The sequence below is a fragment of the Salvelinus sp. IW2-2015 genome, linkage group LG15, assembly GCF_002910315.2.
Source record: "Salvelinus sp. IW2-2015 linkage group LG15, ASM291031v2, whole genome shotgun sequence".
Lineage (NCBI taxonomy): Eukaryota > Metazoa > Chordata > Actinopteri > Salmoniformes > Salmonidae > Salvelinus > Salvelinus sp. IW2-2015.
In genome coordinates this window covers 48,083,463-48,108,357 of record NC_036855.1, presented here as the reverse complement: position 1 = coordinate 48,108,357, position 24,895 = coordinate 48,083,463, and the positions used below count along the sequence as shown (strand labels likewise).

At 43.5% G+C, this 24,895-nt stretch overlaps 1 protein-coding gene across 1 annotated transcript in view; it reads left to right on the top strand.

Moving 5' to 3' along the window:
• The window catches only part of LOC111974395 (SH3 and multiple ankyrin repeat domains protein 2-like), a 176,940-nt gene that overhangs the window by 65,653 nt on the left and 86,392 nt on the right, over positions 1–24,895 (top strand). Inside the window, exons 12-13 of the mRNA XM_070447184.1 lie at positions 1,557–1,664; positions 13,810–13,891. Of these exons, the coding sequence (XP_070303285.1) occupies positions 1,557–1,664; positions 13,810–13,891 (190 nt within the window). The remainder of the gene's footprint in view (positions 1–1,556; positions 1,665–13,809; positions 13,892–24,895) is intronic.

Below are 24,895 nucleotides of genomic sequence, written 5' to 3'. Positions count from 1 at the left end.
TCTCTCTCTCTCTCTCTCTCCCTCTCACTGTCTTTCTCTCTGTATGGCTGTGCTTGAATACTTACCACGATGCTGTTGCTGGGGCTTACCACCAAGTGGAGCTCCAATACAATACTACAACAGATCAACCCAGACACCAATGAATACACAACATTAGGTCCATTTCAGTAGTGTAGTAAAAATGTGGTTTCATCTGTAGTTGGACTCAAGCAAATGTACACGTGTGCTTGTTCTTCTCCTTTGGTTATGCTGGCAGGGTTTTGGCTTGTACACTCGCAAAAAAATTATACGAAGAAAGATCTGAGACTTTCTGTAGGAAATGTGTCAATTGCATCTCAGAAAGGTAAGGAAGGTAAGGACAGACTCTTTCTCTCTTCCCTGTGTTGGGGATGTCTGTCTGTTCCTACCCAGAGGACACTGCAGGGATCAGCGATACGTTATGTGGGCCAGCTTCCATCCTGCCCCATTTACAAGCTCCATAAATCAGACACTTCCGTTACCCCTCGCTCCCCTCTTGGTTCTGTTAAGGACAGCGGTGTAACTTAAGAGTTTACAATATATACTGTGTATCCTGTAATACTCTGCCAAATGTGGCACGTGCTAATATGCACTCCTCTTCTGTCTCTCCTATCTCCTCTTCTCTCTCACCCTCTCTTCCATATCCTCTCCTCTCTTCCCTCCTTCCCACCTCTCTGTCCCATCCTCAGCCCCAGTGGTAATATGGAGGTGGTGGTCCAGCGGAGGAAGCTGTACAGTGCTGTGCCAGGGAGGCACTTTGTGGTGGTCCACGCCTACCACCCACAGGCCGAGGGAGAGATCACCCTCTACAAGAACGACAGGGTTAAAGGTGAGACATTAGGGAGTGTTAAGGAGAGAACATACAGATATAGTTGTATCATGCTTAACACTGCTCTACCACTGGAAACATTGGTGACACAGATGGAAATTAGCGTATATAGCGTATATTAGTGTATATAGCTAAATCTGGTGCAACATTTGTTGAGCATGTCGTCCCTGCGAAATAAACTAATAGAGAGCAATAATAATGGCATATTTTTGTAAGCACTAACTCCACCATGGCTTGTTGGCCAAAGTTTATGGGGGGTTTGGAGGGTTTTCTGGATAATCGCCGAAAATAAGTTCTGTGGTAAACACAGGCTTAGGAGATCTTATTCGTTTTGTTCTATGAGATCATCTTCATCAGCTGAAGTATTTATGTATTTAAAACAAGCACATAAACCACACAAAGGCTTCATAATTCTTAAAGGTAATGTTAACTGGCTCATACAACAAAACGTATAAGATCTCCTAAGCCTGTGTTCACCTCATACCTTATTTTCGGCGATTATCCCAAAACTCCATTCTTTCCCCATTCATAGGAATGGCTGAACGAACCAGAGGTAATTCATTTCTGTTTTTTAGGACTACAAGCTGGCGAGCTCTATAAACACAGGTACCATGCGATCCGCAAGTGACATTTACTACAGTACATGTGCTGTGTCTAATGATTCGCTCTCTCTCTCTCTCTCACCACACTCCCCCTCCCCTCGCTCCAGTTCTGAGCATCGGAGAGGGGGGGTTCTGGGAAGGCAGTGCACGTGGCCAGGTGGGCTGGTTTCCTGCGGAGTGCGTGGAGGAGATTCCTGCCAAGCCCAGCGAGGAGAGTAAGTCATTAAGCATGCTGACCCAGATATTTTGGAATAGGCGAGTGGTTGGGGATCTCTGAGGAGGAGGAGGGAAGATTTCTGCTCCATGGATCCCACTGGTGGCATCCTAGGGCACTGAGACCCACTTTTCCACCCAGTAGATGGGCTCAGCACAGACACTGTTCAGTGTCTACAGATCCAAAATATTTGGATTGGTGTAATGTGGAGGAATATGGAGGAAAGTCCCCTAAGCCCAATTAACACACTAGGTGGAGCCATCAGCATTTGACTGCCTACCAAAGGTGTGTAGGGTCTCGGGCAGACCTAGGCAATTCCAGTCCTCGGGGGGCCTGATTGGTGTCACACATTTACCCCATCCTTAGCAAACACAGCTGATTTAAATTAATTGCATTTTTAACTGAAGATCATGACTGCTGATTATTGGAGTCAGGTGTGTTAGCTTGGGCTGGGGCAAAACTTAATTTACAAAAAAAAACTTGAATTGTAGCATTTCGTTGTTTTTTTGTTCTCTGGTGGCTAGATAGCTAGCTGAAATCGTCCCTTTCTTAAATTAACTCTGGAGGGAGATAGGGATTTGGACTTTACTTTTACTTAATTCTAGATACTGGCCAATGATTATAATGGCGATTCTGATCCAACCATAAATGCATACATTGTGCCCCTGTGGCTGAGAGGAGGTAAGTTCAATGTAGCTAGCTAGATGTAATAGGCTAATTTTCACTTGCTGGGCTTGCGCATCGTTGCCCATGAAGGAAGTTAGGATAGCAAGCAAACATTTTAGCCAGGTAGCCTAGGACAACAAAAACTTAAAGTGTGTACTGTATGACAGACAGACAGTTTCGGCAACATGAAAGAGAGGAGGATGTCATTGGTGTTTCTCTAGAAGTAGGGTGAGTCAACATCTTTTTCTACTGGCACGCATGGAAACACACACACACACACAAATGAGTAACATCATATTTAGCTTACGTTGATTCGACTAAATAGTTTTTGGTATCTTGTAGTTGTCACTGTATTAGACCAAGCATAGGTGATTTGATGATAAATTTGAAATGGTGTTGGAATAGTCGAGGCAGCTCCCGTTTTCTTTTCGACTTGCGGTAACTCTCTGTGATTCTAAATCAATGCTTGTTTATTAGTCCGAAAATATTGTAAACATTAACTTTCTGGACCATGCTATAGATCATGTAACTGTTTGCTCCATGCAATATGCTTTGTGGACCAGGTTGCTCTCTGGTTTTGTGATGAAACAAAGGTGTGGTTGAATTTATTCTGCCATTGTCTTCTTATTGTCTAGGCCTTAGGCCTACATACCACGGTAGCAAGGCATATAAACCAGTGGAGGGTGCTGAGGGGCGGACGGCTCATATAATGGATGGAATGGAGTCAATGGAATGGCATCAACCACATGGAAACCACGTGTTTGATGTGTTTAAAATAATTCCATTGGCTCCATTCCAGCCATTATTATGAGCCGTCCTCCCCTCAGCAGCCTCCACTGGTATTAACTAACAGGTTACAGAGCAAACAATGCAATTATCACAACACATAGGTTGTAATATGGCTTTCTTTCCCTGGCTTGGCTTCCCCAGTGATTGTATCTATGCACCGCTACTATGCTTTGAGCTAGTATGTTACTGTGTGCATGTTCACTGCTGTGTCATCAAAGGCCCTTGGATATATTTGCCAGCTTTGTACTGTATGATCTGCCTCATGACCTTTAAAGCAAGGGGTCTACTGGGGATTATACACTGGCACAAGTGTGACATCACTCGTGTATGTCATGGTTGTCATTCTATTGCTGATAACCTCAATAATTTCTAGAAAAAATTAAATAATAATAATAATAATTTCTGGAGGCTTAGCTTGGGTTCCTTCCCATTCCCATGCTATTGGTCAATAACCAAGTTAGGCTCCAGAGTGGCGCAGCGGTCTAAGGCACTGCACCTCAGTGTTAGAGGCGTCACTACAGACCCTGGGTCGATTCCAGGCTGTATCACAACCGGATGTGATTGGTAGTTCCATAGGGCGGTGCACAATTGGCCCAGCGTTGTCCGGGTTAGGGTTTGGACGGGTTAGGCTGTCATTGTAAATAAGAATTTGGTTAAATTAAAAATACGTGAAAAAAAACAGCATTAGCAATCACTCTATCTGTGCTAGCTCAGTTATTGTGTTGCTAAGCATAGTTCTGTAAACATAACAGAAATCAGTGCTCTGCTTTGTGCTACCCATAGCACTGGAATGGTCTTAGCAAGAGCTAACTTGCAATCTTACTTCTGTTAGCCATAGCAAAGGATCACTAACATTACAATTACATTTTTCAGACTCAGTGTAGGCTAAATGTTCTAGCTAAAGGTGAAGTGATGTCAAGGAAGGCAGTGATAGTGTGTGTTAGCCTCTCTCTGTCTCCCTCTCTTTCTACATCTACATGTACACGTGCTCCACGTGAATGGGCGCTGTCTCTCTGTTCTCTCTTCTCTCTGCTACGCTAGGCTAAGCGCTACACTGCACTGCTAAATCAGCTGTGTTCTAATGTCCTCTGGGCTGCAGGGCAATGAACACATCATGCTCCATCCCCTTCTCTCTTTCTTTCTCAAGCTCTCTTTCAAATGGCCCATTTATTCTATCTATGCCCACTCTCTCTCCCTCACTTTCTGTCACCTTACTCTCTCTCGCGCTCTCTCTCTCTCTCTCTCTCTCTCTCTGTCTATGTCAATATTCCTCTGTTGTTTTATTTTATTTACTCTGTCTCGCTCTCAATTAAATTATATAAAATTATGCTTTGTTGGCATAATTGCATAATACAATATGCATTATCTCTTACCCTCCCTAGCTACTTCTCTCTCTCTCTGTCTGTATATATATAAATATATAGTCACGTGTGCTCCCTCTCCGGCCTATAGGTCACTAGACTGCTGATTATTGCGCCCACCTGTCACCATCGTCACACGCATCAGCGCCTAATGACACTCACCTGGACTCCATCACCTCCTTGATTATCTGCACTATTTATGTCACTCCCTTTGGTTCCTTCCCCAGGCGTTATTGTTTCTGTTTCATGTCTGTGCGCTGTTCGTGTTTTGTATTATGTTTCGTTAATTTATTAAATTATTCACTCCCTGAACTTGCTTGCCGACTCCCAGCGCACACGTTACAGAATAACGCCTCACCAAAGGGAAGCATCAGGGAGTGTTTTTTTGTGTGTTGGAGGTGATGTCGGGTCCGGGTGTCGGTACAGCAGCTACCAGGGAGGCCTCAGCCGGTTTCGTCGGACTCTCATGCTTCAGCGGGTTTGACGGGCTCCCATGCCTCAGCTGGCTCAACAGTCTTCCATGCCTCAGCGGGTTCGATAGGCTCCCATGCCTCAACGGGTTCGATAGGCTCCCATGCCTCAGCTGGCTTGATAGGCTCCCATGCCTCGGCTGGCTTGATAGGCTCCCATGCCTCAGCTGGCTTGATAGGCTCCCATGCCTCAGCGGGTTCGATAGGCTCCCATGCCTCACCTGGCTTGATAGGCTCCCATGCCTCAGCNTTCGATAGGCTCCCATGCCTCAGCGGGTTCGATAGGCTCCCATGCCTCAGCGGGTTCGATAGGCTCTCATGCCTCAGCGGGTTCGATAGGCTCCCATGCCTCAGCTGGCTTGATAGGCTCCCATGCATCAGCGGGTTCGATAGGCTCCCATGCATCAGCGGGTTCGATAGGCTCCCATGCCTCAGCGGGTTCGATAGGCTCCCATCCCTAAGCTGGGTGAACAGGTTCCCGTGCCTCGGCAACCGGAGAGGTCTCAGCCGGCTCATCAGGCTCTCACGCCTCAGCCGGTTTGTCAGGTTTCTGCGCCTCAGCGGAGACGACCGGTCCGCTCCTGATCCCCAGGATCGTCCCTTTGGTTGGCGTCCTGCGGTTGGAGCTGCGCACCGTGGAGGGGGTACTGTCACATATGCTCTCTCTCCGGCGCTCTGGGTTGCCATGCTCCCATGACTCAGCCATATCAACATGTTCCCGTGCCTCAGCAGAGGTGACCGTTCCACTCCTGATCCCCCGGGATCGTCATTTTGGTCGGAGTCCTGAGGCTGGAGCCGCGCGTCGAGAAGGGGGTACTGTCACGTGTGCTCCCTCACCAGACTGCTGATTATTGCACCCACCTGTCACCATCGTCACGCACATCAGCGCCTAATGACACTCACCTGGACTCCATCACCTCCTTGATTATCTGCCCTATTTATGTCACTCCCTTTGGTTCCTTCCCCAGATGTTATTGTTTCAGTTTCATGTCTGTGCATTGTTCGTGTTTCTTGTTTTGTATAATGTTTTGTTAATTTATTAAATTATTCACTCCCTGAACTCCCAGCGCACACATTACATACAACAAAGTGTGAAACAAATCAAAATATATTTGAGATTCTTGAAAGTAGCCACCCTTTGCCTTGATGACAGCTTTGCACACTCTTGGCATTCTCTCAACCAGCTTCATGAGGTAGTCACCTGGAATGCATTTCAATTAACAGGTGTGCCTTGTTAAAAGTTAATTTGTGGAATTTCTTTCCTTCAAAACGGGTTTTTGCCAATCAGTTTTGTTGTGACAAGGTAGGGTTGGTATACAGAAGATAGTCCTATTTGGTAAAAGACCAAGTGCATATTACGTCAAGAACAGCTCAAATAAGCAAAGACATTAGTTTAAGATATGAAGGTCAGCCAATCCGGAAAATGAACAGATGATCCCTGCATGTGTGGTTCCCACTGTGAAGCATGGAGTAAGAGGTGTGATGGTGTGGGGGTGCTTTGCTGGTAAAACTGTCAGTGATTTATTTAGATTCCAAGGCACACTTAACCAGCATGGCTACCACACCATTCTGCAGCGATACCGCATCCCATCTGGTTTGCACTTAGTGGGATTTTCATTTGTTTTTCAACAGGACAATGACCCAACACACCTCCAGGCTGTGTAAGGGCTATTTGACAAAGAAGGAGAGTGATGGAGTGCTGCATTAGATGACCTGGCCTCCACAATCACCCGACCTCAACCCAATTGAGATGGTTTGGGATGAGTTGGACCGCAGAGTGAAGGAAAAGCAGCCCACAAGTGCTCAGCATATGTGGGAACTCCTTCAAGACTGTTGGAAAAGCATTCCAGGTGAAGCTGGTTGAGAGAATGCCAAGAGTGTGCAAAGCTGTCATCAGGGCAAAGGGTGGCTACTTTGAAGAATCTAAAATCTATTTTGATTTGTTTAACACTTTTTTGGTTTCTACATGATTCCATATGTGTTATATCATATTTTTGATGTATTAACTATTATTCTACAATGTAGAAGAAATAGTAAATAAAAAAACTTTAAAAAACTTGAATGAGTAGGTGTGTCCAAACTTTTGACTGGTACTGTGTATATATATATGGGCAGATGGGGCACAGCATACCCTTATTTCCTGTCTGGCTGTTCTCACCCCATCCCGCTGACACCCCTTTTGAACCAGCCCTGGAGCAGAGAGAGCTTGTCTCACACATTGCCAGATCAGAAGTACCTTAGGGTTGCCCCCAAGAATGCCTGTCAGAAAAGGGGAACACAGTATGGTAGTAGCTAGCTAGCACAAACCCTTGCAAGTGCGGGCCTTTCATGTGTTCATTGCGAATGCATGGATAGCAGGACTTGTAAGTGTGAAGATTGGATCTGATTGTTTACCTTACTTACATGTACTTACTTAGTACTCTTCTTTATTTTTAAAGGCAACACTTTTTATATTGGAAAATCAGTAACTACCCAGCTTAAAATTGTAGGGAGAGAGAATATTTTTGTAGTGTTTCCTTTAATGTTCCCTAATGTTTGAGTTTCCAGTTTTCCGTTAGTTAGAGGAACATTCTATCTATGTGAGCAAAAACCTTCTGTGTAACACCCTGATCTGTTTCACCTGTTATTGTGCTTGTCTCCAGGTGTCGCCCATCTTCCCCATTATCCCCAGTGTATTTATACCTGTGTTCTATGTTTGTCTGTTGCCAGTTCGTTTTGTTCGTCAAGCCTACCAGCATTTTTTCCCCTTGCTCCTGACTGTTTCTAGTTCCTGCTTTCTAGTTTTCCCGGTTTTGACCAATTCTGCCTACCCTGAGCCTGCCTGCCGTTCTGTACCTTGTTACATCACACTGGATTATTGACCTCTGCCTGTCCTGACCCTGAGACTGCCTGCCGTTCTGTACCTTTTGGACTGTGATCTGGATTACCGACCTCTGCAACGCCATCTCCTCCCAAGGAACCACCATTGGAAGGCACGTGGAGTTGCTTCGTGGTCTGATGGAAGGGTTCCAGACCTTTGCCGAACGCCATGACAGAGCGTTGAACACAATGCTGGAGCAATTCCGCAAAACCTCCCAGCCCCTCAGTAACCCAGCTGTTAGCAGCACCGCCTCCCCGGGCCACCCCGGGTTTCCCGAGAACACCTCTTACCTCCCCCAGAACGCTTCGATGGAGAGTCGGGCACCTGTTGGGCATTTCTCGCTCAGTGTTCAAGCTGCATCATCGAGCTGCAGCCCTCCTCCTTCCCCTCGGACCGCTCAAAGATAGCGTACCTCATCACGCTAATGTCCAGGAGGGCTCTCGCCTGGGCTATGGCAGTATGGGAACAACAGTCGCCGTATGCTTCAGTCTGGAGGAGTTTGTGGCAGAGGTAAAGAATGTTTTTGATGCTCCATTGTCCGTGAGAGAAGCTGCCCGGAAGTTACTCCAGCTTCGGCAAGACTCCCGCAGTGTGGCAGACTATGCAGTGGATTTCTGCACGTTGGCAGCTGAGAGTGCCTGGAACCCGGAAGCACTGTTTAACATGTTCCTGTATGGTGTTTTGGAGGAAATAAAGGACGAGCTTGCAGCCAAGGAACTACCGATGGATCTCATCACCTTGACCATTCGGATCGATGGGCGACTAAGGGAACGAAGGAAGAAAAGGAGATTCGGTTTCACTCGCCCGCCCAAGGATTCCACCTCGCCTCTGAGGCATCCCGGAAGTCTCTGTCGGCTCCGTTGCCGAGAGAACCCGAGGCTACCCAAGTTCCCTCAAGAGTCTCCGAAACCTGCCGATTCACCTCTTCCCGAGCCAATGCAACTAAGCAGAGCTAGACTGTCTCCAGCCGAACGGCTATACAGGCTTCACACTAAGAGTTGCCCGTATGCGGGACTACTGGTAATTTCGTCTCCATCTGTCTACTGAAAGACCAGGCTCACCGGTAGGAGCGAGTACTCTGGTGGGCCATACAGAGAACTTTTCCTCTCCCCTTACTCACACCCTTTTTCATGCCATTTTGCTGTGGGCGTACCAATCAAAATCTCTCCGGGTACTCATCGACTCTGGGGCCGATGAGAGCTTCATGGACGCTCCCCTGGCGTCCGAGCTGGGCATCCCCACTCAGCCCCTCTCCATTCCCATTGACGTTAGAGCGCTGGACGGGCGCTCTATAGGCTGGCTCATCCACCATACCACCCCCATCAACCTACGTGTGTCAGGGAACTACAGCGAGATGATCCAATTCCTGCTCATTAAGTCTCCTCAGGTTCCCGTGGTATTGGGATTCTCTTGGCTCCAGCGACACAATCCCCTTATTGACTGGTCTGCTGGTGCCATCATGGGCTGGAGCCCGTTCTGCCACGCTCATTGCCTGAAGTCAGTGCAGCCTGCCCCGGGATGTCTTCCTGGGGGCTCGGAAGTTTCCCCGGACTTCTCCGCCATTCCCGCGGAGTACCAGGACCTCCTGGAGGTGTTCAGTAAGGCCCGGGTCACTTCGCTTCCGCCGCACAGACACTATGACTGCGGGATTGAGCATCTCCTAGGCACCACTCTGCTGTACTCTCTGTCGGGTGACTATCCTCTCTGTCGGGTCCGGTGACCAAGGCTATGGAGACCTACACTACCGTTCACATTTTTTTGTCCATTTAAAATAACATCCAATTGATCAGAAATACAGAGTAGACATTGTTAATGTTGTAAATTACTATTGTAGCTGGAAACGGCAGATTTTTTTAATGGAAAATCTACAGTGGCGTACAGAGGCCCATTATCATCAACCATCACTCCTGTGTTCCAATGGCACATTGTGTTAGCTAATCCAAGTTTATCATTTTAAAAGGCTAATTGATCATTAGAAAACCCTTTTGCAATTATGTTAGCACAGCTGAAAACTGTTGTTCTGATTAAAGAAGCAATAAAACTGTCCTTCGTTAGCTGAGTATCTGGAGCATCAGCATTTGTGGGTTCGATTACAGGCTCAAAATGGCCAGAAACAAAGGACTTTCTTCTGAAACTCGTCAGTCTATTCTTGTTCGGAGAAATGAAGGCTATTCCATGCGAGAAATTGCCAAGAAACTGAAGATCTCGTACAACGCTGTGTACTGCTCCATTCACAGAACAGCGCAAACTGTCTCTAACCAGAATAGAAAGAGGAGTGGGAGGCCCTGTTGCACAACTGGGCAAGAGGACAAGCATATTAGAGTGTCTAGTTTGAGAAACATATGCCTCACAAGTCCACAACTGGCAGCTTCATTAAATAGTACCCGCAAAACACCAGTCTCAACATCAACAGTGAAGAGGCGACTCCGGGATGCTGGCCTTCTAGGCAGAGTTCCTCTGTCCAGTGTCTGTGTTCTTTTGCCCATCTTAATCTTTTCTTTTTATTAGCCTGTCTGAGATATGGCTTTTTCTTTGCAACTCTGCCTAGAAGGCCAGCATCCCGGAGTCGCCTCTTTACTGTTGACGTTGAGGATTTTTTTGGTGCAGTTTTCCTAAAATGATCTTATAAATAAGAATGTACCGTGTTTGAGCCTGTGTGTTGCTAGTGATGTCCACCCAACAGTATTGTAGAGATCACAATGGTGAATTAGACGTCTGTATGGTGACAGAACGACTGGCTGCATGATACAGAGTGAAGAGTCTTCAGTGTACCGCTGGAGGCTTGCACATAATTAGTATCACCATAGTCCAACACAGAGAGAAAAATACAACAAATCAACTCTTTTCTGGCAGCAAAGGAAAAACAAGCTTTGTGTCGGTAATAAAACCCAATACACAGCTTCAATTTCCTGACAATACCTATGTGAGAATGTTGTTCATTGACTATTGCTCACCTTTCAACACCATAGTGCCCTCCAAGCTCATCACTAAGCTAAGGACCCTGGAACTGAACAGCTCCCTCTGCAACTGGAGCCTGGACTTCCTGATTCGCCACCCCCAGGTGGTGAGGGTAGGCAACAACACATCCGCCAAGCTGACCCTCAACACTGTGGCCCCTCAGGGGTGTGTGCTTAGTTCCCTCCTGTATTGCCTGTTCACCCACAACTGCGTGGCGGTGCACGACTCCAACGCCATCATTAAGTTTGCTGATGACACGACGGTGTTAAGCCTGATCACCGACGACGATGAGGCAGCCTATAGGGAGGAGGTCAGAGACCTGAGACCGATTTTTTTGTCTCTCTGCATTGTTGGGAAGGGCCCGTAAGTAAGCACGTCACTGTTAGTCTACACCTGTTGTTTACGAAGCAGGTGACAATTCTTTTGGGATTTGATACATAGGTGGGGAAGCTCAACTTCTCATGCTCTTTGCATACATCCTTGAATGCTTTATGGAAGTAAGAAAATACTAATTCAACATCAGGGATGATTTCAACTCATCAATGTTAAGAACATAATGTAAAAAACCCTGAGTATCAAACTGCTTCTAGCATGAAATTATCCCCGATTTGGTAGTGGGTGGATACACACACACACACACACACACACACACACACACACACACACACAGGCATGCTCACACTGTACAGAAGCAGAAGTGTGCTCGTGCGAACACACACACACACAAAGCCATAGTAAAACTGAAATGTTAGTAGATCACTACCTGTGACAATAAACTCTGGTTCCTGGTGCCATCATCAGTAGCAAACTTACCATCAGGCAGAAGAGGCAATTGCCTCAGGCCTCAAATCTTCAAGGGGCCTCATGAGCTGTGTATAATTAAATAAATAAATAATACTAGTAATCATTTTTTTATATATGTATTTTCTAATAGTATTAACAAGTGTCATTAATCACCCACAGACTGGTTCATAATAAAGGACTATTCAACCCTGACAGAGTTCCTGTGCATTATTTCACGCGATATGATTGCAAACGTGACTTTCATTGAAATTAAGTTGCAGCAATGAGGCGCTTTCAGAGCGGGGTAGAGAAATGAAAATGAAAGAAGATTTAATTTTAACAGAAAAATTACCTACACTACCAGTCAAAAGTTTTAGAACACTTACTAATTCAAGGGTTTTTCTTTATTTTTAAACTGTACACATCAAAACGATGAAATAACACATATGGAATCATGTAGTAACCAAAAAAGTGTTAAACAAATCAAAATATATTTTATATTTGAGATTCTTCAAATAGCCACCCTTTGCCTTGTTGACAGCTTTGCACACTCTTGGCATTCTCTCAACCAGCTTCAAGGTAGTCACCTGGAATCCATTTCAATTAACAGGTGTGCCTTGTTAATTTGTGTAATTTCTTTCCTTCCTAATGCGAGAGAGAAAGACACACACATGCAGGTGTTTCTTTGAGAAGGAGAATGCCTCACAGACAAAGGTCCTTATTCTCTATTTGGTATTTACATTTTTTGGGTGGGGTATTTTCATTTTCTCCTCTATTTGCAAGACAGTTAAATATAGTATTGGCATGTCTGTGTTTCTGTTTGTTTCAGAACTTCAATCATATAGTTGTTGTGCCTTTGCTGTGTAAGCCCTCAAATACTTTAAACCCTGCTACGTTTATTTATTACTCATAAATAATTGTTTATTTGTCTTGCTCATTCCGTGTCCTTTTCATTCCCCCAAACTATGTAAGTTGAGGGTCAGTAGGAGGGAAGGAACAAAGAAGGGAGGAATGTGGGAGGAAAAGTAGAAAATAGGGAAATGCAGGTCAACAAAGACCCCCCTTCACGTTGAACTGTAACCAAATCAGTAACCGTCCCCCCTCTTCCACACACACACACACACACACACACACACACAGACACACACACACACACACACACACACACACGCACGCACACCCTTCAATTATTCTACCACTCCCCCTGCACACCCACACATTCAGATGTAGACACACACACACTAAGGAAAACTTCACAGCGACCACACATGCACGTCATGTACCTTCTCCATTGATCGGTGGTCATGGAAACAAACTCCATACAGTAACCGGTGGTTGCCATGGAGTGGGCCTGTTGTGATGTAGTATGTATCTCTTTCACCTCCTCTCTTTATTCTCTCTTCTCCTTTACATTATGTTCTCTTCTCAGCAATAACCACAGAGCTCAACTCAGATTTAATCGTTAACGCTCAGTGGGACTGCCTGTCTGGTTTTCGGGCTTTTCTTCAGACACTGTGGATTGGGCATTTCTGGACATTCGAGGCATGTCACTGCCACTGATTGCATCTGAAAGAAAGGGAGAGAGAGAAAGAGGAAGAGCGAGGGAAAGACAGAGAAAGGGTGTCTGAAAGAATGAGAGTGATAGAAAGACGGTGTATGTGAAAGACAGAAATTGAGGAGAGAAAAGAGGAAGAGACATTTAAGAGTGCAAATGGAAAAAACTGGCTCTATCGGGAGGAAGTTTGTTTTGGAGGTAACTGTGTGTGTGTGTGTGTGTGTGTGTGTGTGTGTGTGTGTGTGTGTGTGTGTGTGTGTGTGTGTGTGTGTGTGTGTGTGTGTGTGGTTGCTTGAGTTGATTCATTGCTTAAGTGTTGTTGTTTTTTACCAAAGGAGATTGTAGTTATTTGCGTTACAGTGGTGCACACTTCTGCAGCTTGTTGTCAGTCACCTTATCCAATCCTTTCAGAGTTACATACTTGAAGTGCCTATAGGGTGGTAGGGGTTGGGGTTCAATTTGTAATTTGTAATTCGTTTTGTCTCCTTAGAATGAAAACTGGACCGTGTCCCTATTTCTATGGTTGTTTGCACAGTTGATTGGATTGCAGAGCTGCACTTTCTTGTAAAGGAGTTTCACAGTTTGCATGTTGCTGTTGTTTGTTTATCTCTTTCTATTAGGGATGTTGAATTGATTTCTGTTGCCATGCATGCGGTAGGTGACTGATGTGGTCAATGACTGTTGGTCCTCCTGTTCTTCCACAGACACAAGAGCTGACCGCTCGGACAGGAGGAAACTCTTCCGACACTACACTGTGGGGTCCTACGATAGCTTTGATGCCTCCAGGTAAGGTTACTCAGATGCCTTTATTAAAACACACACACGCATACACACACAGACACACAGGGTGATAAGATAAGTGGAAGTTTATGTGAAGTGGTAACTTGTGTCAGAGCAGTGTTTTGAGGTTTGTTTTTGCTCTAGTTTTCAGTTGTTATCATTACATTCTTCTCCTCTTCTTCTTCTCTCTCATTGTCTTATCCACTCCCAGTCACAGGCTTACTTTCCAAGGTGTTGGATATGTCCACTAGGCAATTTTAGACCACTAATCACAGCATATAGTGTGATATAGGCATATCTCCCTTAAGGGTCCGTTTTAAAATTACTGTGGTGTACCAAGATAGGAGAGGGGGTGGTGCCATTTTTTTCTTTGCTTTGGGGAGGGTTGTGTAGTTTTTTGGGGGCACACAGTGGAGGGTATAGTGCATTTCCCCCCCTATTTACATTCACCGTTTTGGCAGGTTTTCCTARATTCCATCCTAGCCAACTTTCCCATCTAATTACATATGCCTCCCCTATGGAACCTGTGGTTCGACCAATAGAACATGTTCTATGGGACACCTGTTTTGCCACTGACAGGCCGTGCACTGCAAGACACAGGTTCGTTGTGTGAATGAATGAATGGATTTCCCTCTGTTCTGTATAGGCTACGTTTATAATGCATCAGTGCTGCAATATATCAATTTATCACCGCCAGATCACATCCCAACAGAGCTACACGTAGCCTACGCTCTTCAATCTTCCCCACCAGGTCATTTTGATTGCCTATTTTATATTCAGCAAGCAAGAGTGCTTCTTCTCCTCAAATAAAAAAAAAATGCTCAAAATATATATATATTTTTTTAAATATTACGTACTAAACTATAGGCCTATGTTGCTATTCTTGGATTCGCATTGGGCTAGGCTAGTCATTGAATAGCCCATTCATAGACGCTAACTGCCTTTAGCGCCTATTGATGATAGTAACTTCTGGCCGGGGGAGTTTTGTTAAGAGCCCGACGTTTGCTCTAGACGTTGGTAGCTAGCTGTTGCTAAATATCTCAAACTAAAAGTATCATTTTTGGGACAAATCAGTCCCTCAAGGCTTAACTCATCTGGATCTATTATTTAATAATTTGGCTATTGAGCATGTTGAAGAGACTAAACTGCTGGGTGTCACCTTAGATAGCAAGCTATCATGACATGACCCGCCAAACTGCGCTTCTTATCACCCGCCTGCTTAACCAGGAAGCCAGCTGCACCAATGTGTCAGAGGAAACACCGTTCACCTGATGACCAAGGTCAGCCTGCAGGTGCCCGGACCACCCCAAGGAGTCGCTAGAGTGCAATAAAGTGCAATAAAGAATAGAGAGAGGAGAGGAGAGGGTGAGAGGAGAGTCTGTGGAGATTCCAGCTGAGAATTACACAAGAAGGGAAGAGTCAGAAAGATATATAGACTAAATTAGAAGTTAAGCTAATTAAAAAGTTTCAAAAAGGTAGGTATGTAATGATGATCAGCATATACAGTACCAGTCAAATGTTTGGACAAACTTACTCATTCAAGGGTTTTTCTTTATTTCACTATTTTCTACATTGTAGAATAATAGTGAAGACATCAACACTATGATATAACACATATGGAATCATGTAGTAACCAAAAAAGTGTTAAAAAAATCAAAATACATTTTATATTTGAGATTCTTCAAAGTAGCCACCCTTTGCCTTGATGGCAGCTTTGCATACTCTTAGCATTCTCTTAACCAGCTTCAACTGGAATGCTTTTCCAACAGTCTTGAAGGAGTTCCCACATATGCTGAGCACTTGTTGGCTGCTTTTCCTTCACTCTGCGGTTTAACTCATCCCAAACCATCTCAATTGGTTGAGAGTCTTCCACTAGATGTCAACAGTCTTTAGAACCTTGTTTGAGGCTTCTAATGTGAAGTGGGGGCGAGTGAGAGGGGAATGAGTCAGGTCTGCCAGAGAGCCACGAGCTGACCAGGCGCGTTCATGTGAGAAAGTTAGCTTGCGCTCCATTGCATTTCTGAAGACAAAGGAATTCTCCGGTTGGAATATTATTGAAGATTTATGTTAAAAACATCCTAAAGATTGATTCTATACATCATTTGACGTGTTTCTACGGACTGTAACGGAACTTTTTTACTTTTCGTCTGCACCTAGTGATCGCGCGTCATGAATTTCGATTACTGGGCTAAACACGCTAACAAAAAGGAGGTATTTGGACATAAATTATGGACTTCATCGAACAAAACAAACATTTATTGTGGAACTGTGATGGCTGGGAGTGCATTCTGATGAAGATCATCAAAGGTAAGTGAATATTTATAATGCTATTCTGACATCTGTTGACTACACAACATGGCGGATATCTCTTTGGGTTGTGTTGGTCTCTGAGCGCTGTACTCAGATTATTGCATGGTGTGCTTTTTCCGTACAGTTTTTTAAAAATCTGACACAGCGGTTGCATTAAGGAGAAGTGCATCTAAAATTCCATGCATAACAGTTGTATCTTTTAGCAATGTTTATTATGAGGATTTCTGTAAATTGATGTGGCTCTCTGCAAAATCACTGGATGTTTTGGGACTACTGAACATAACGCGCCAATGTAAACTCAGAGTTTTGGATATAAATATGAACTTTACCGAACAAAACATACATGTATTGTGTAACATGAAGTCCTATGAGTGTCATCTGATGAAGATCATCAAAGGTTAGTGATTCATTTTATCTCTATTTCTGCTTTTTGTGACTCCTCTCTTTGGCTGGAAAAATGTCTGTGTTTTTCTGTGACTTGGCTCTGACCTAACATAATCGTTTGGTGTGCTTTTGTCGTAAAGCCTTTTTGAAATCAGACACTGTGGCTGGATTTACAACAAGTGTATCTTTAAAATGGAAATACTTGTATGTTTGAGGAATTTTAATTATGGGATTTCTGTTGTTTTGAATTTGGCGCCCTGCAGTTTCACTGGCTGTTGACGAGGTGAGACGCTACCGTCCCACATACCCTAGAGAGGTTAAGAAGGAAAGAAATTCCACAAATTTACTTTTAACAATGCACACCTGTTAATTGAAATTCATTCCAGGTGACTGGTTGAGCTGGTTGAGAGAATGCCAAGTGTGCAAAGCAGTCATCAAGGCAAAGGGTGGCTACCAATTTGTAAGTCGCTCTGGATAAGAGCGTCTGCTAAATGACTTAAATGTAACTGTAAATGTACTTTGAATAATCTCAAATATAAAATATATTTTGATTTGTTTAACCCTTTTTTGGTTACTACATGATTCCATATGTGTTATTTCATAGTTTTGATGTCTTCACTATTGTTCAACTTCTGACTGGTACTGTATGTGTGAGAGAACTGATGACAGGTGCCAGTTTTGTGGTTCCTCTCTTATTAAATGGGAGGAACTGAAGCAAACGCTCCTGTCATAATTGAATAATCTTGTAATATTTTTGGTAGCCTCCATTATTTCTCTCTCGTTAGCCTCTCTAACCACTTTGAACAACATATTGTAATGATAATAGTAGGGTGTGAGCTCGCCCGCCGAAGTGGTGGGTGGACCCTCAACCTTCTATCCCATAGCCCAGCATGGCATCAACTGTGCCACAAAACCAAGCTTAAGTGGCAGAGTCGATATCCGCGCTTAGAAACACAGGGTTGCTACACTATTGCCAAGGCAGTTACTGTTGTCTTAATCATTATTAAGTTAATTCAACAAAATTGGAGGGTAATATCATTTCTTTCAAGTATAAGGTGAGGGTCAGGTGAAAATATGTTTATGTTGGGCAGGGAGGTAAAAAAAAATCATGACAACTCCTCCCCCCTAATAATTTTCGAATGGTCCCTAACTCGACCAGATAGTCAGACCCTTTGACTTTTTCCACATTTAGTTACGTTACAGCCTTATTCTAAAATTGATTCAATAAACAAAAATCCTCATCAATCTACACACAATACCCCATAATTACAAAGTGAAACAGGTTGTTTGGAGTCCACCTGTGGTAAATTCAATTGTTTGGACATGATTTGGAAAGGCACACACCTGTCTATATAAGGTCCCACAGTTGACAGTGAATGTCAGAGAAAAAACCAAGCCATGAGGTCAAAGGAATTGTCCGTAGAGCCCAGAGACAAGATTGTGTCGTAGCTCAGATCTGGGGAAGGGTACCAAAACATTTATGCAGCATTGAACGTCCCCAAGAACACAGTGGCCTCCATCATTCTTAAATGGAAGAAGTTTGGAACCACAAAGATTCTTCCTAGAGCTGGCTGCCATGCCAAACTGAGCATTCGGGGGAGAAGGTCATTGGTCAGGGAGGTGACCAAGAACCCGATGGTCACTCTGACAGAGCTCCAGAGTTCTTCTGTGGAGATGGGAGAACCTTCCAAAAGGACAACCATCTCTCCAGCAATCTACCAATCAGGCCTTTATGGTGGAGTGGCCAGACGGATGTCACTCCTCAGTAAAAGGCACATGACAGCCCGCTTGAAGTTTGCCAAAAGGCACCTAAAGGACTCTCAGACCATGAGAAACAAGATTCTCTGTTCGGATGAACCCAAGATTGAACTCTTTGGCCTGAATGCCAAGCGTCACATCTGGAGGAAACCTGGCATCATCCCTACGGTGAAGCATGGTGGTTGCAGCATCATAATGTGGGGATGTTGTTCAGTGGCAGGGACTGGGAGACTTGTCAGAATTGACAGAAAGATGAACGGAGCAAAGTACAGAGAMATCCTTGATGAAAAACTGCTCCAGAGCACTCAGGACCTTACACTGGGGGAAGGTTCACCTTCCAACGGACAACAACCCTAAGCACACAGCCAAGATAACGCAGGAGTGGCTTCGGGACAAGTCTCGGAATGTCTTTGAGTAATCTGATGGAACATCTCTGGAGAGACTTGAAAATAGCTGTGCAGCGACGCTCCCCATCCAACTTGACAGAGCTTGAGAGGATCTGCAGAGAAGAATGGGAGAAACTCCTCAAATACAGGTGCCAAGCTTGTACCGTCATACCCAAGAAGACTAGAGGATGTTTTTTTATTATTTTTTTATTTCACCTTTATTTAACCAGGTAGGCCAGTTGAGAACAAGTTCTCATTTACAACTTTGACCTGGCCAAGATAAAGCAAAGCAGTGCGACACAAACAACACAGAGTTACACATGGGATAAACAAACGTACAGTCAATAACACCATAATCACTACCAAAGGTGTTTCAACAAAGTACAGAGTAAAGTGTCTGAAAACTTATGTAAATGTAATGTTACATTTCTGTATTTTTAATACATTTTCAAAAAATAAAAAATAACTGTTTTTGCTTTGTATTTAACGGGACTGTGTGTGGATTGATAAGGGATTTTTTTTAAATACATTTTAGAATAAGGCTGTAATGTAGGAAAATGTGGAATAAGTCAAGGAGTCTGCATACTTTCTGAATGCACTGTAAATATGCAGGAGCCGTGTATGTACTACATAGGTCAAGGTGAACAACTGATAGTGGCAAGTCACGGAATAGCCTATGATAACAGATAACTCAGCAATGAGCTGTCATTGCATCTAAACCTGACTACTAAGCTACTATTATCTGTATCCCAAGCTGAAGTAGGGCTTAAAAAAATGCTTCTAATTTAAAAAAATTAGGCTGAGCCATCAAGGCCCTTTTTGCTCTTTAAAGATTCATAATAGATTTTTAACAGACAGAAGGGGATTTAATTTGACATGAGCCAGGAAATATCCTGGCCAACAGGCACAGGGAGAGAAAAAGGCGCCAAATGTAGACCGACAATCTTTCTCAGAATTGTTGTCAACGTCAACATCAGGGACAGGAAAGAGGAAAACAAAAGGAACCAAAAATAAAAAAAACAATAGCCTGTAACGAGAACTGTATACATTGTATACCAAACATTTGGAACACCTTCCTAATATTGAGTTGCCCCCCCACCCGCCTTTTGCCCTCAGAACAGCCACAATTTGTCAGGGAATGGACTCTACAAAGTGTTGAAAGTGTTCCATGCTGGCCCATGTTGCTGGCCCATGTTGACTTCAATTCTTCCCACAGTTGTGTCAAGTTGGCTAGATGTCCTTTGGTTGGTGGATCATTCTTGATGCACAAGGAAAACTGTTGAGCTTGAAAAACCCGGCAGTGTTGCTGTTCTTGCGCCTGACACTAACTACCATACCCCGTTCAGAGGCACTTAAATATTTTGTCTTGCCCATTCACCCTCTGAATGGCACACAAACTCAATCCATGTCTCAATTGTCTCAAGGCTAAGAAATCCTTCTTTAACCCTTCTCATCGTCTTCATCTACACTGATTAAGGTTGATTAAACAAGTATCATCATAAGGGATCATAGGTTTCACCTGGATTCACCTGGTCAGTCTATGTCATGGAATGAGCAGGTGTCCTTAATGTGTTGTATACTCAGTGTATATCCATATGTACACAAAACTAGCCTGTACGCACAGTTGAAGTCGGAAGTTTACATACACCTTAGCCAAATACATTTAAACTCAGTTTTTCACAATTCCTGACATTTAATCCTCGTAAAAATTCCCTGTCTTAGGTCAGTTAGGATCACCACTTTATTTTAAGAATCTGAAATGTCAGAATAATAGTAGAAAGAATGATTTATTTCAGCTTTTATTTCTTTCATCATCTTCCCAGTGGGTCAGAAGTTTACATACACACAATGAGTATTTGGTAGCATTACCTTTAAATTGTTTAACTTGGGTCAAATGTTTTGGGCAGCCTTCCACAAGCTTCCCACAATAAGTTGGGTGCATTTTGGCCCATTCCTCCTGACAGAGCTGGTGTAACTGAGTCAGGTTTGTAGGCCTCCTTGCTCGCACACGCTTTTTCAGTTCTGCCCACAACTTTTCTAGAGGATTGAGGTCAGGGCTTTGTGATGGCCACTCCAATACCTTGACATTGTTGTCCTTAAGCCATTTTGTCACAACTTTGGAAGTATGCTTGGGGTCATTGTCCATTTGGAAGACTCATTTGTGACCAAGCTTTAACTTTCTGACTGATGTCTTGAGATGTTGCTTCAATATATCCACATAATTTTCCTTTCCTCATGTTGCCATCTATTTTGTGAAGTGCACCAGACCCTCCTGCAGCAAAGCTCAACATGATGCTGCCACCCCCGTGCTTCACGGTTGGGATGGTGTTCTTCGGTTTGCAAGCCTCCCACTTTTTCATCCAAACATAACGATGGTCATTATGGCCAAACAGTTCTATTTTTGTTTCATCAGACCAGAGGACATTTCTCCAAAAAGTACGATCTTTGTCCCCATCTGCAGTTGCAAACAGTAGTCTGCCTTTTTCATGGCGGTTTTGGAGCAGTGACCTCTTCTTTGCTGAGCGGCCTTTCAGGMTATGTCGATATAGGACTCGTTTTACTGTGGATATAGATACTTTTGTACCTGTTTCCTCCAGCATCTTCACAGGTCCTTTTGCTATTGTTCTGGGACTTTTCGCACCAAAGTACATTCATCTCTAGGAGACAGAACGCGTCTCCTTCCTGAGCGGTATGACAGCTGCATGGTCCCATGGTGTTTATACTTGCGTACTATTGTTTGTACAGAGGAACGTGGTACCTTCAGGCGTTTGGAAATTGCTCCCAAGGATGAACTAGACTTGTGGAGGTCTACAATTTTTTTCCTGAAGTCTTGGCTGATTTATTTTGATTTTCCATGTGTTCAAGCAAAGAGGCACTGCGTTTGAAGGTAGGCCTTGAAATACATTCACAACAAAATTCCAATTGACTCAAATGATGTCAATTAACCTATCAGAAGCTTCTAAAGCTATGACATCATTTTCTGGAACGTTACAAGCTGTTTGAAGGCACAGTCAACTTAGTGTATGTAAACTTCTGACCCACTGGAATTGTGATACAGTGAATTATAAGTGAAATAATCTGTCTGTAAACATTTGTTGGAAAATGTACTTGTGTCATGCACAAAGTAGATGTCCTAACCGACTTGCCAAAACTATAGTTTGTTAACAAGACATTTGTGGAGTGGTTGAAAAACAAGTTTTAATTACTCCAACCTAAGTGTATGTAAACTTCCGACTTCAACTGTAAATGGCTCTGCCTGTAACAAGAAAGGACAATTTAGGTATTTGGTATTTTATTAGGATCCCCATTAGCTGTTGCAAAAGCAGCAGCTATTCGTACTGGGGTCCACACAAAACATGAAAGATTACATAATACAGAACATTAATAGACAAGAGCACCTCAAGGACAGAACTACATCAATAAAAAATTAACTTCAAAAAGGCATACATAGCCTACATATCAATACCGGTCATTTGGTTCGACATTTGAATTAGTGCAGTGGTCACATCACCAGGACTACCATGCGTTGATATCCCACAGAAGCCTATTGCGGGCTTGGGTTCTGGCCTCACATTGTAAACACGTTTTGACACTTGTATCTGTTATTGTCACTCGGGTGGTTGGATAGAGATGATTCAATCAATAACATGCAAACTCTCCTCTGTCAAACCATAGGAAGTTGTTAAATCAACAAAGCGGCGACGCTTCAGGTGATAACGGTGCCATTGACCACTAATGTCATTGACCGCTGGACTCCATGTCTGACAGGTCATGGGCGATAACCTCATGGGCTATTTTAATGTGTGATCGTATTGCTTTTGATCTTGCTGATTATCCTGACAAGTTAAAGTGACTGGGTGTTTTGAATAAACGTTATTTAAATAAAAAGTTGTATTATTACTATAATAATAATACCAATAATAATATAACCAGTATGTTGTCCTTTTTTTCTAAACAGATTGCGTTGCTAAGGAAACTCTGCATTTGCTGCTCTGTTGCTAGGAAGGCAGTTGCAGCTCTCTATCTCTCCTCTCATCCCTCACCATGCCTGTTTAATGCGTCTCATATCTCATACACTGTCTGGGTGGATTTTACCATTTTTTTACCCCTCATTTGGAAATTGTAGAGTACACGCACTCGGCGCACGCACTCGCGCACGCACACACACACACACACACACACACACACACACACACACACACACACACACACACACACACACACACACACACACACACACACACACACACACACACACACACACCACAGGAGAGCTTCTTAGGGCCACTGGTGTGAAGGAAGGATAAAATTAGGGAAATTGTGAGATTTACTGCCAATTGAAAGTTCAATAGGTGCCTTTCATTCCCCCCTAATCCCAGCTCTTATGGCAGATAAACGTTAGCAAATGTGTATGCCACACTAGTCACACTGTCTATGTGCATATATATATACACTACAGTTCAAAAGTTTGGGTTCACTTAGAAATGTCCTTGTTTTTGAAAGAAAAGCACAGTTTTTGTCCATTAAAATAACATCAAATTGATCAAAAATACAGTGTAGACATTGTTAATATTGTAAATGACTAGTGTAGCTGGAAACGGCTGGAAACATCAGTCTCAACGGCAACAGTGAAGAGGCGACTCTGGGATGCTGGCCTTCTTGGCAGTGTTGCAAAGAAAAAGCCCTATCTCAGACTGGCCAATAAAAAGAAAAGATTAAGATGGGCAAAATAACACAGACACTGGACAGAGGAACTCTGCCTAGAAGGCCAGCATCTCGGAGTCGCCTCTTCACTGTTGACATTGAGACTGGTGTTTTGTGGGTACTATTTAAGGAAGCTGCCAGTTGAGGACTAGACACTCTAATGTACTTGTCCTCTTGCTCAGTTGTGCACCCGGGCCTCCCACTCCTCTTTCTATTCTGGTTAGAGCCAGTTTGCGCTGTTCTGTGAAGGGAGTAGTACACAGTGTTGTACGAGATCTACAGTTTATTGGCAATTTCTCGCATGGAATAGTCTTCATTTCTCAGGACAAGTATAGACTGACGAGTTTCAGAAGAAAGTTATTTGTTTCTGGCCATTTTGAGCCTGTAATCGAACCCACAAATGCTGATTCTCCAGATACTCAACTAGTCTAAAGAAGGCCAGTTTTATTGCTTCTTTAATGAGAACAACAGTTTTCAGCTGTGCTAACATAATTGCAAAAGGGTTTTCTAATGATCAATTCGACCTTTTAAATGATAAACTTGGATTAGCTAACACAACGTGCCATTGGAACACAGGAGTGATGGTTGCTGATAATGGGCCTCTGTACGCCTATGTAGATATTCCATTAAACATCAGCCGTTTCCAGCTACAATAGTCATTTACAACATTAACATTGTTGACACTGTAGTTCTGATCAATTTGACGTTATTTTAACAGACCAAAAAATGTTTCTATTCTTTCAGAAACAATGACATTTCTAAGTGACCCCAAACTTTTGAACGGTAGTGTACATACAGTTGAAGTCGGATGTTTACATACACTTAGGTTGGAGTCACTAAACTCGTTTTTCAACCACTCCACAAATTTCTTGTTAACAAACTATAGTTTTGGCAAGTTGGTTAGGACATCTACTTTGTGCATGACAAGTCATTTTTCCAACAATTGTTTACAGACAGATTATTTCACTATAATTCACTGTATCACAATTCCAGTGGGTCAGACGTTTACATACACTAAGTTGACTGTGCCTTTAAACAGCTTGGAAAATACCAGAAAAGTATGTCATGGCTTTAGAAGCTTCCGATAGGCTAATTGACATAATTTGAGTCAATTGGTGGTGTACCTGTGGATGTATTTCAAGGCCTACCTTCAAACTCAGTGTCTCTTTGCTTGACATCATGGGAAAATCAAAATAAATCAGCCAAGACCTCAGAAAAAATTATTGTAGACCTCCACAAGTCTAATTCATCCTTGGGAGCAATTTCCAAACGCCTGAAGGTACCACGTTCATCTGTACAAACAATAGTATGTGAGTATAAACACCATGGGACCACGCAGCTGTCATACCGCTCAGGAAGGAGACATGTTCTGTCTCCTAGAGATGAATGTACTTTGGTGCGAAAAGTGCAAATCAATCCCAGAACAACAACAAAGGTCCTTATGAAGATGCTGGAGGAAACAGGTACA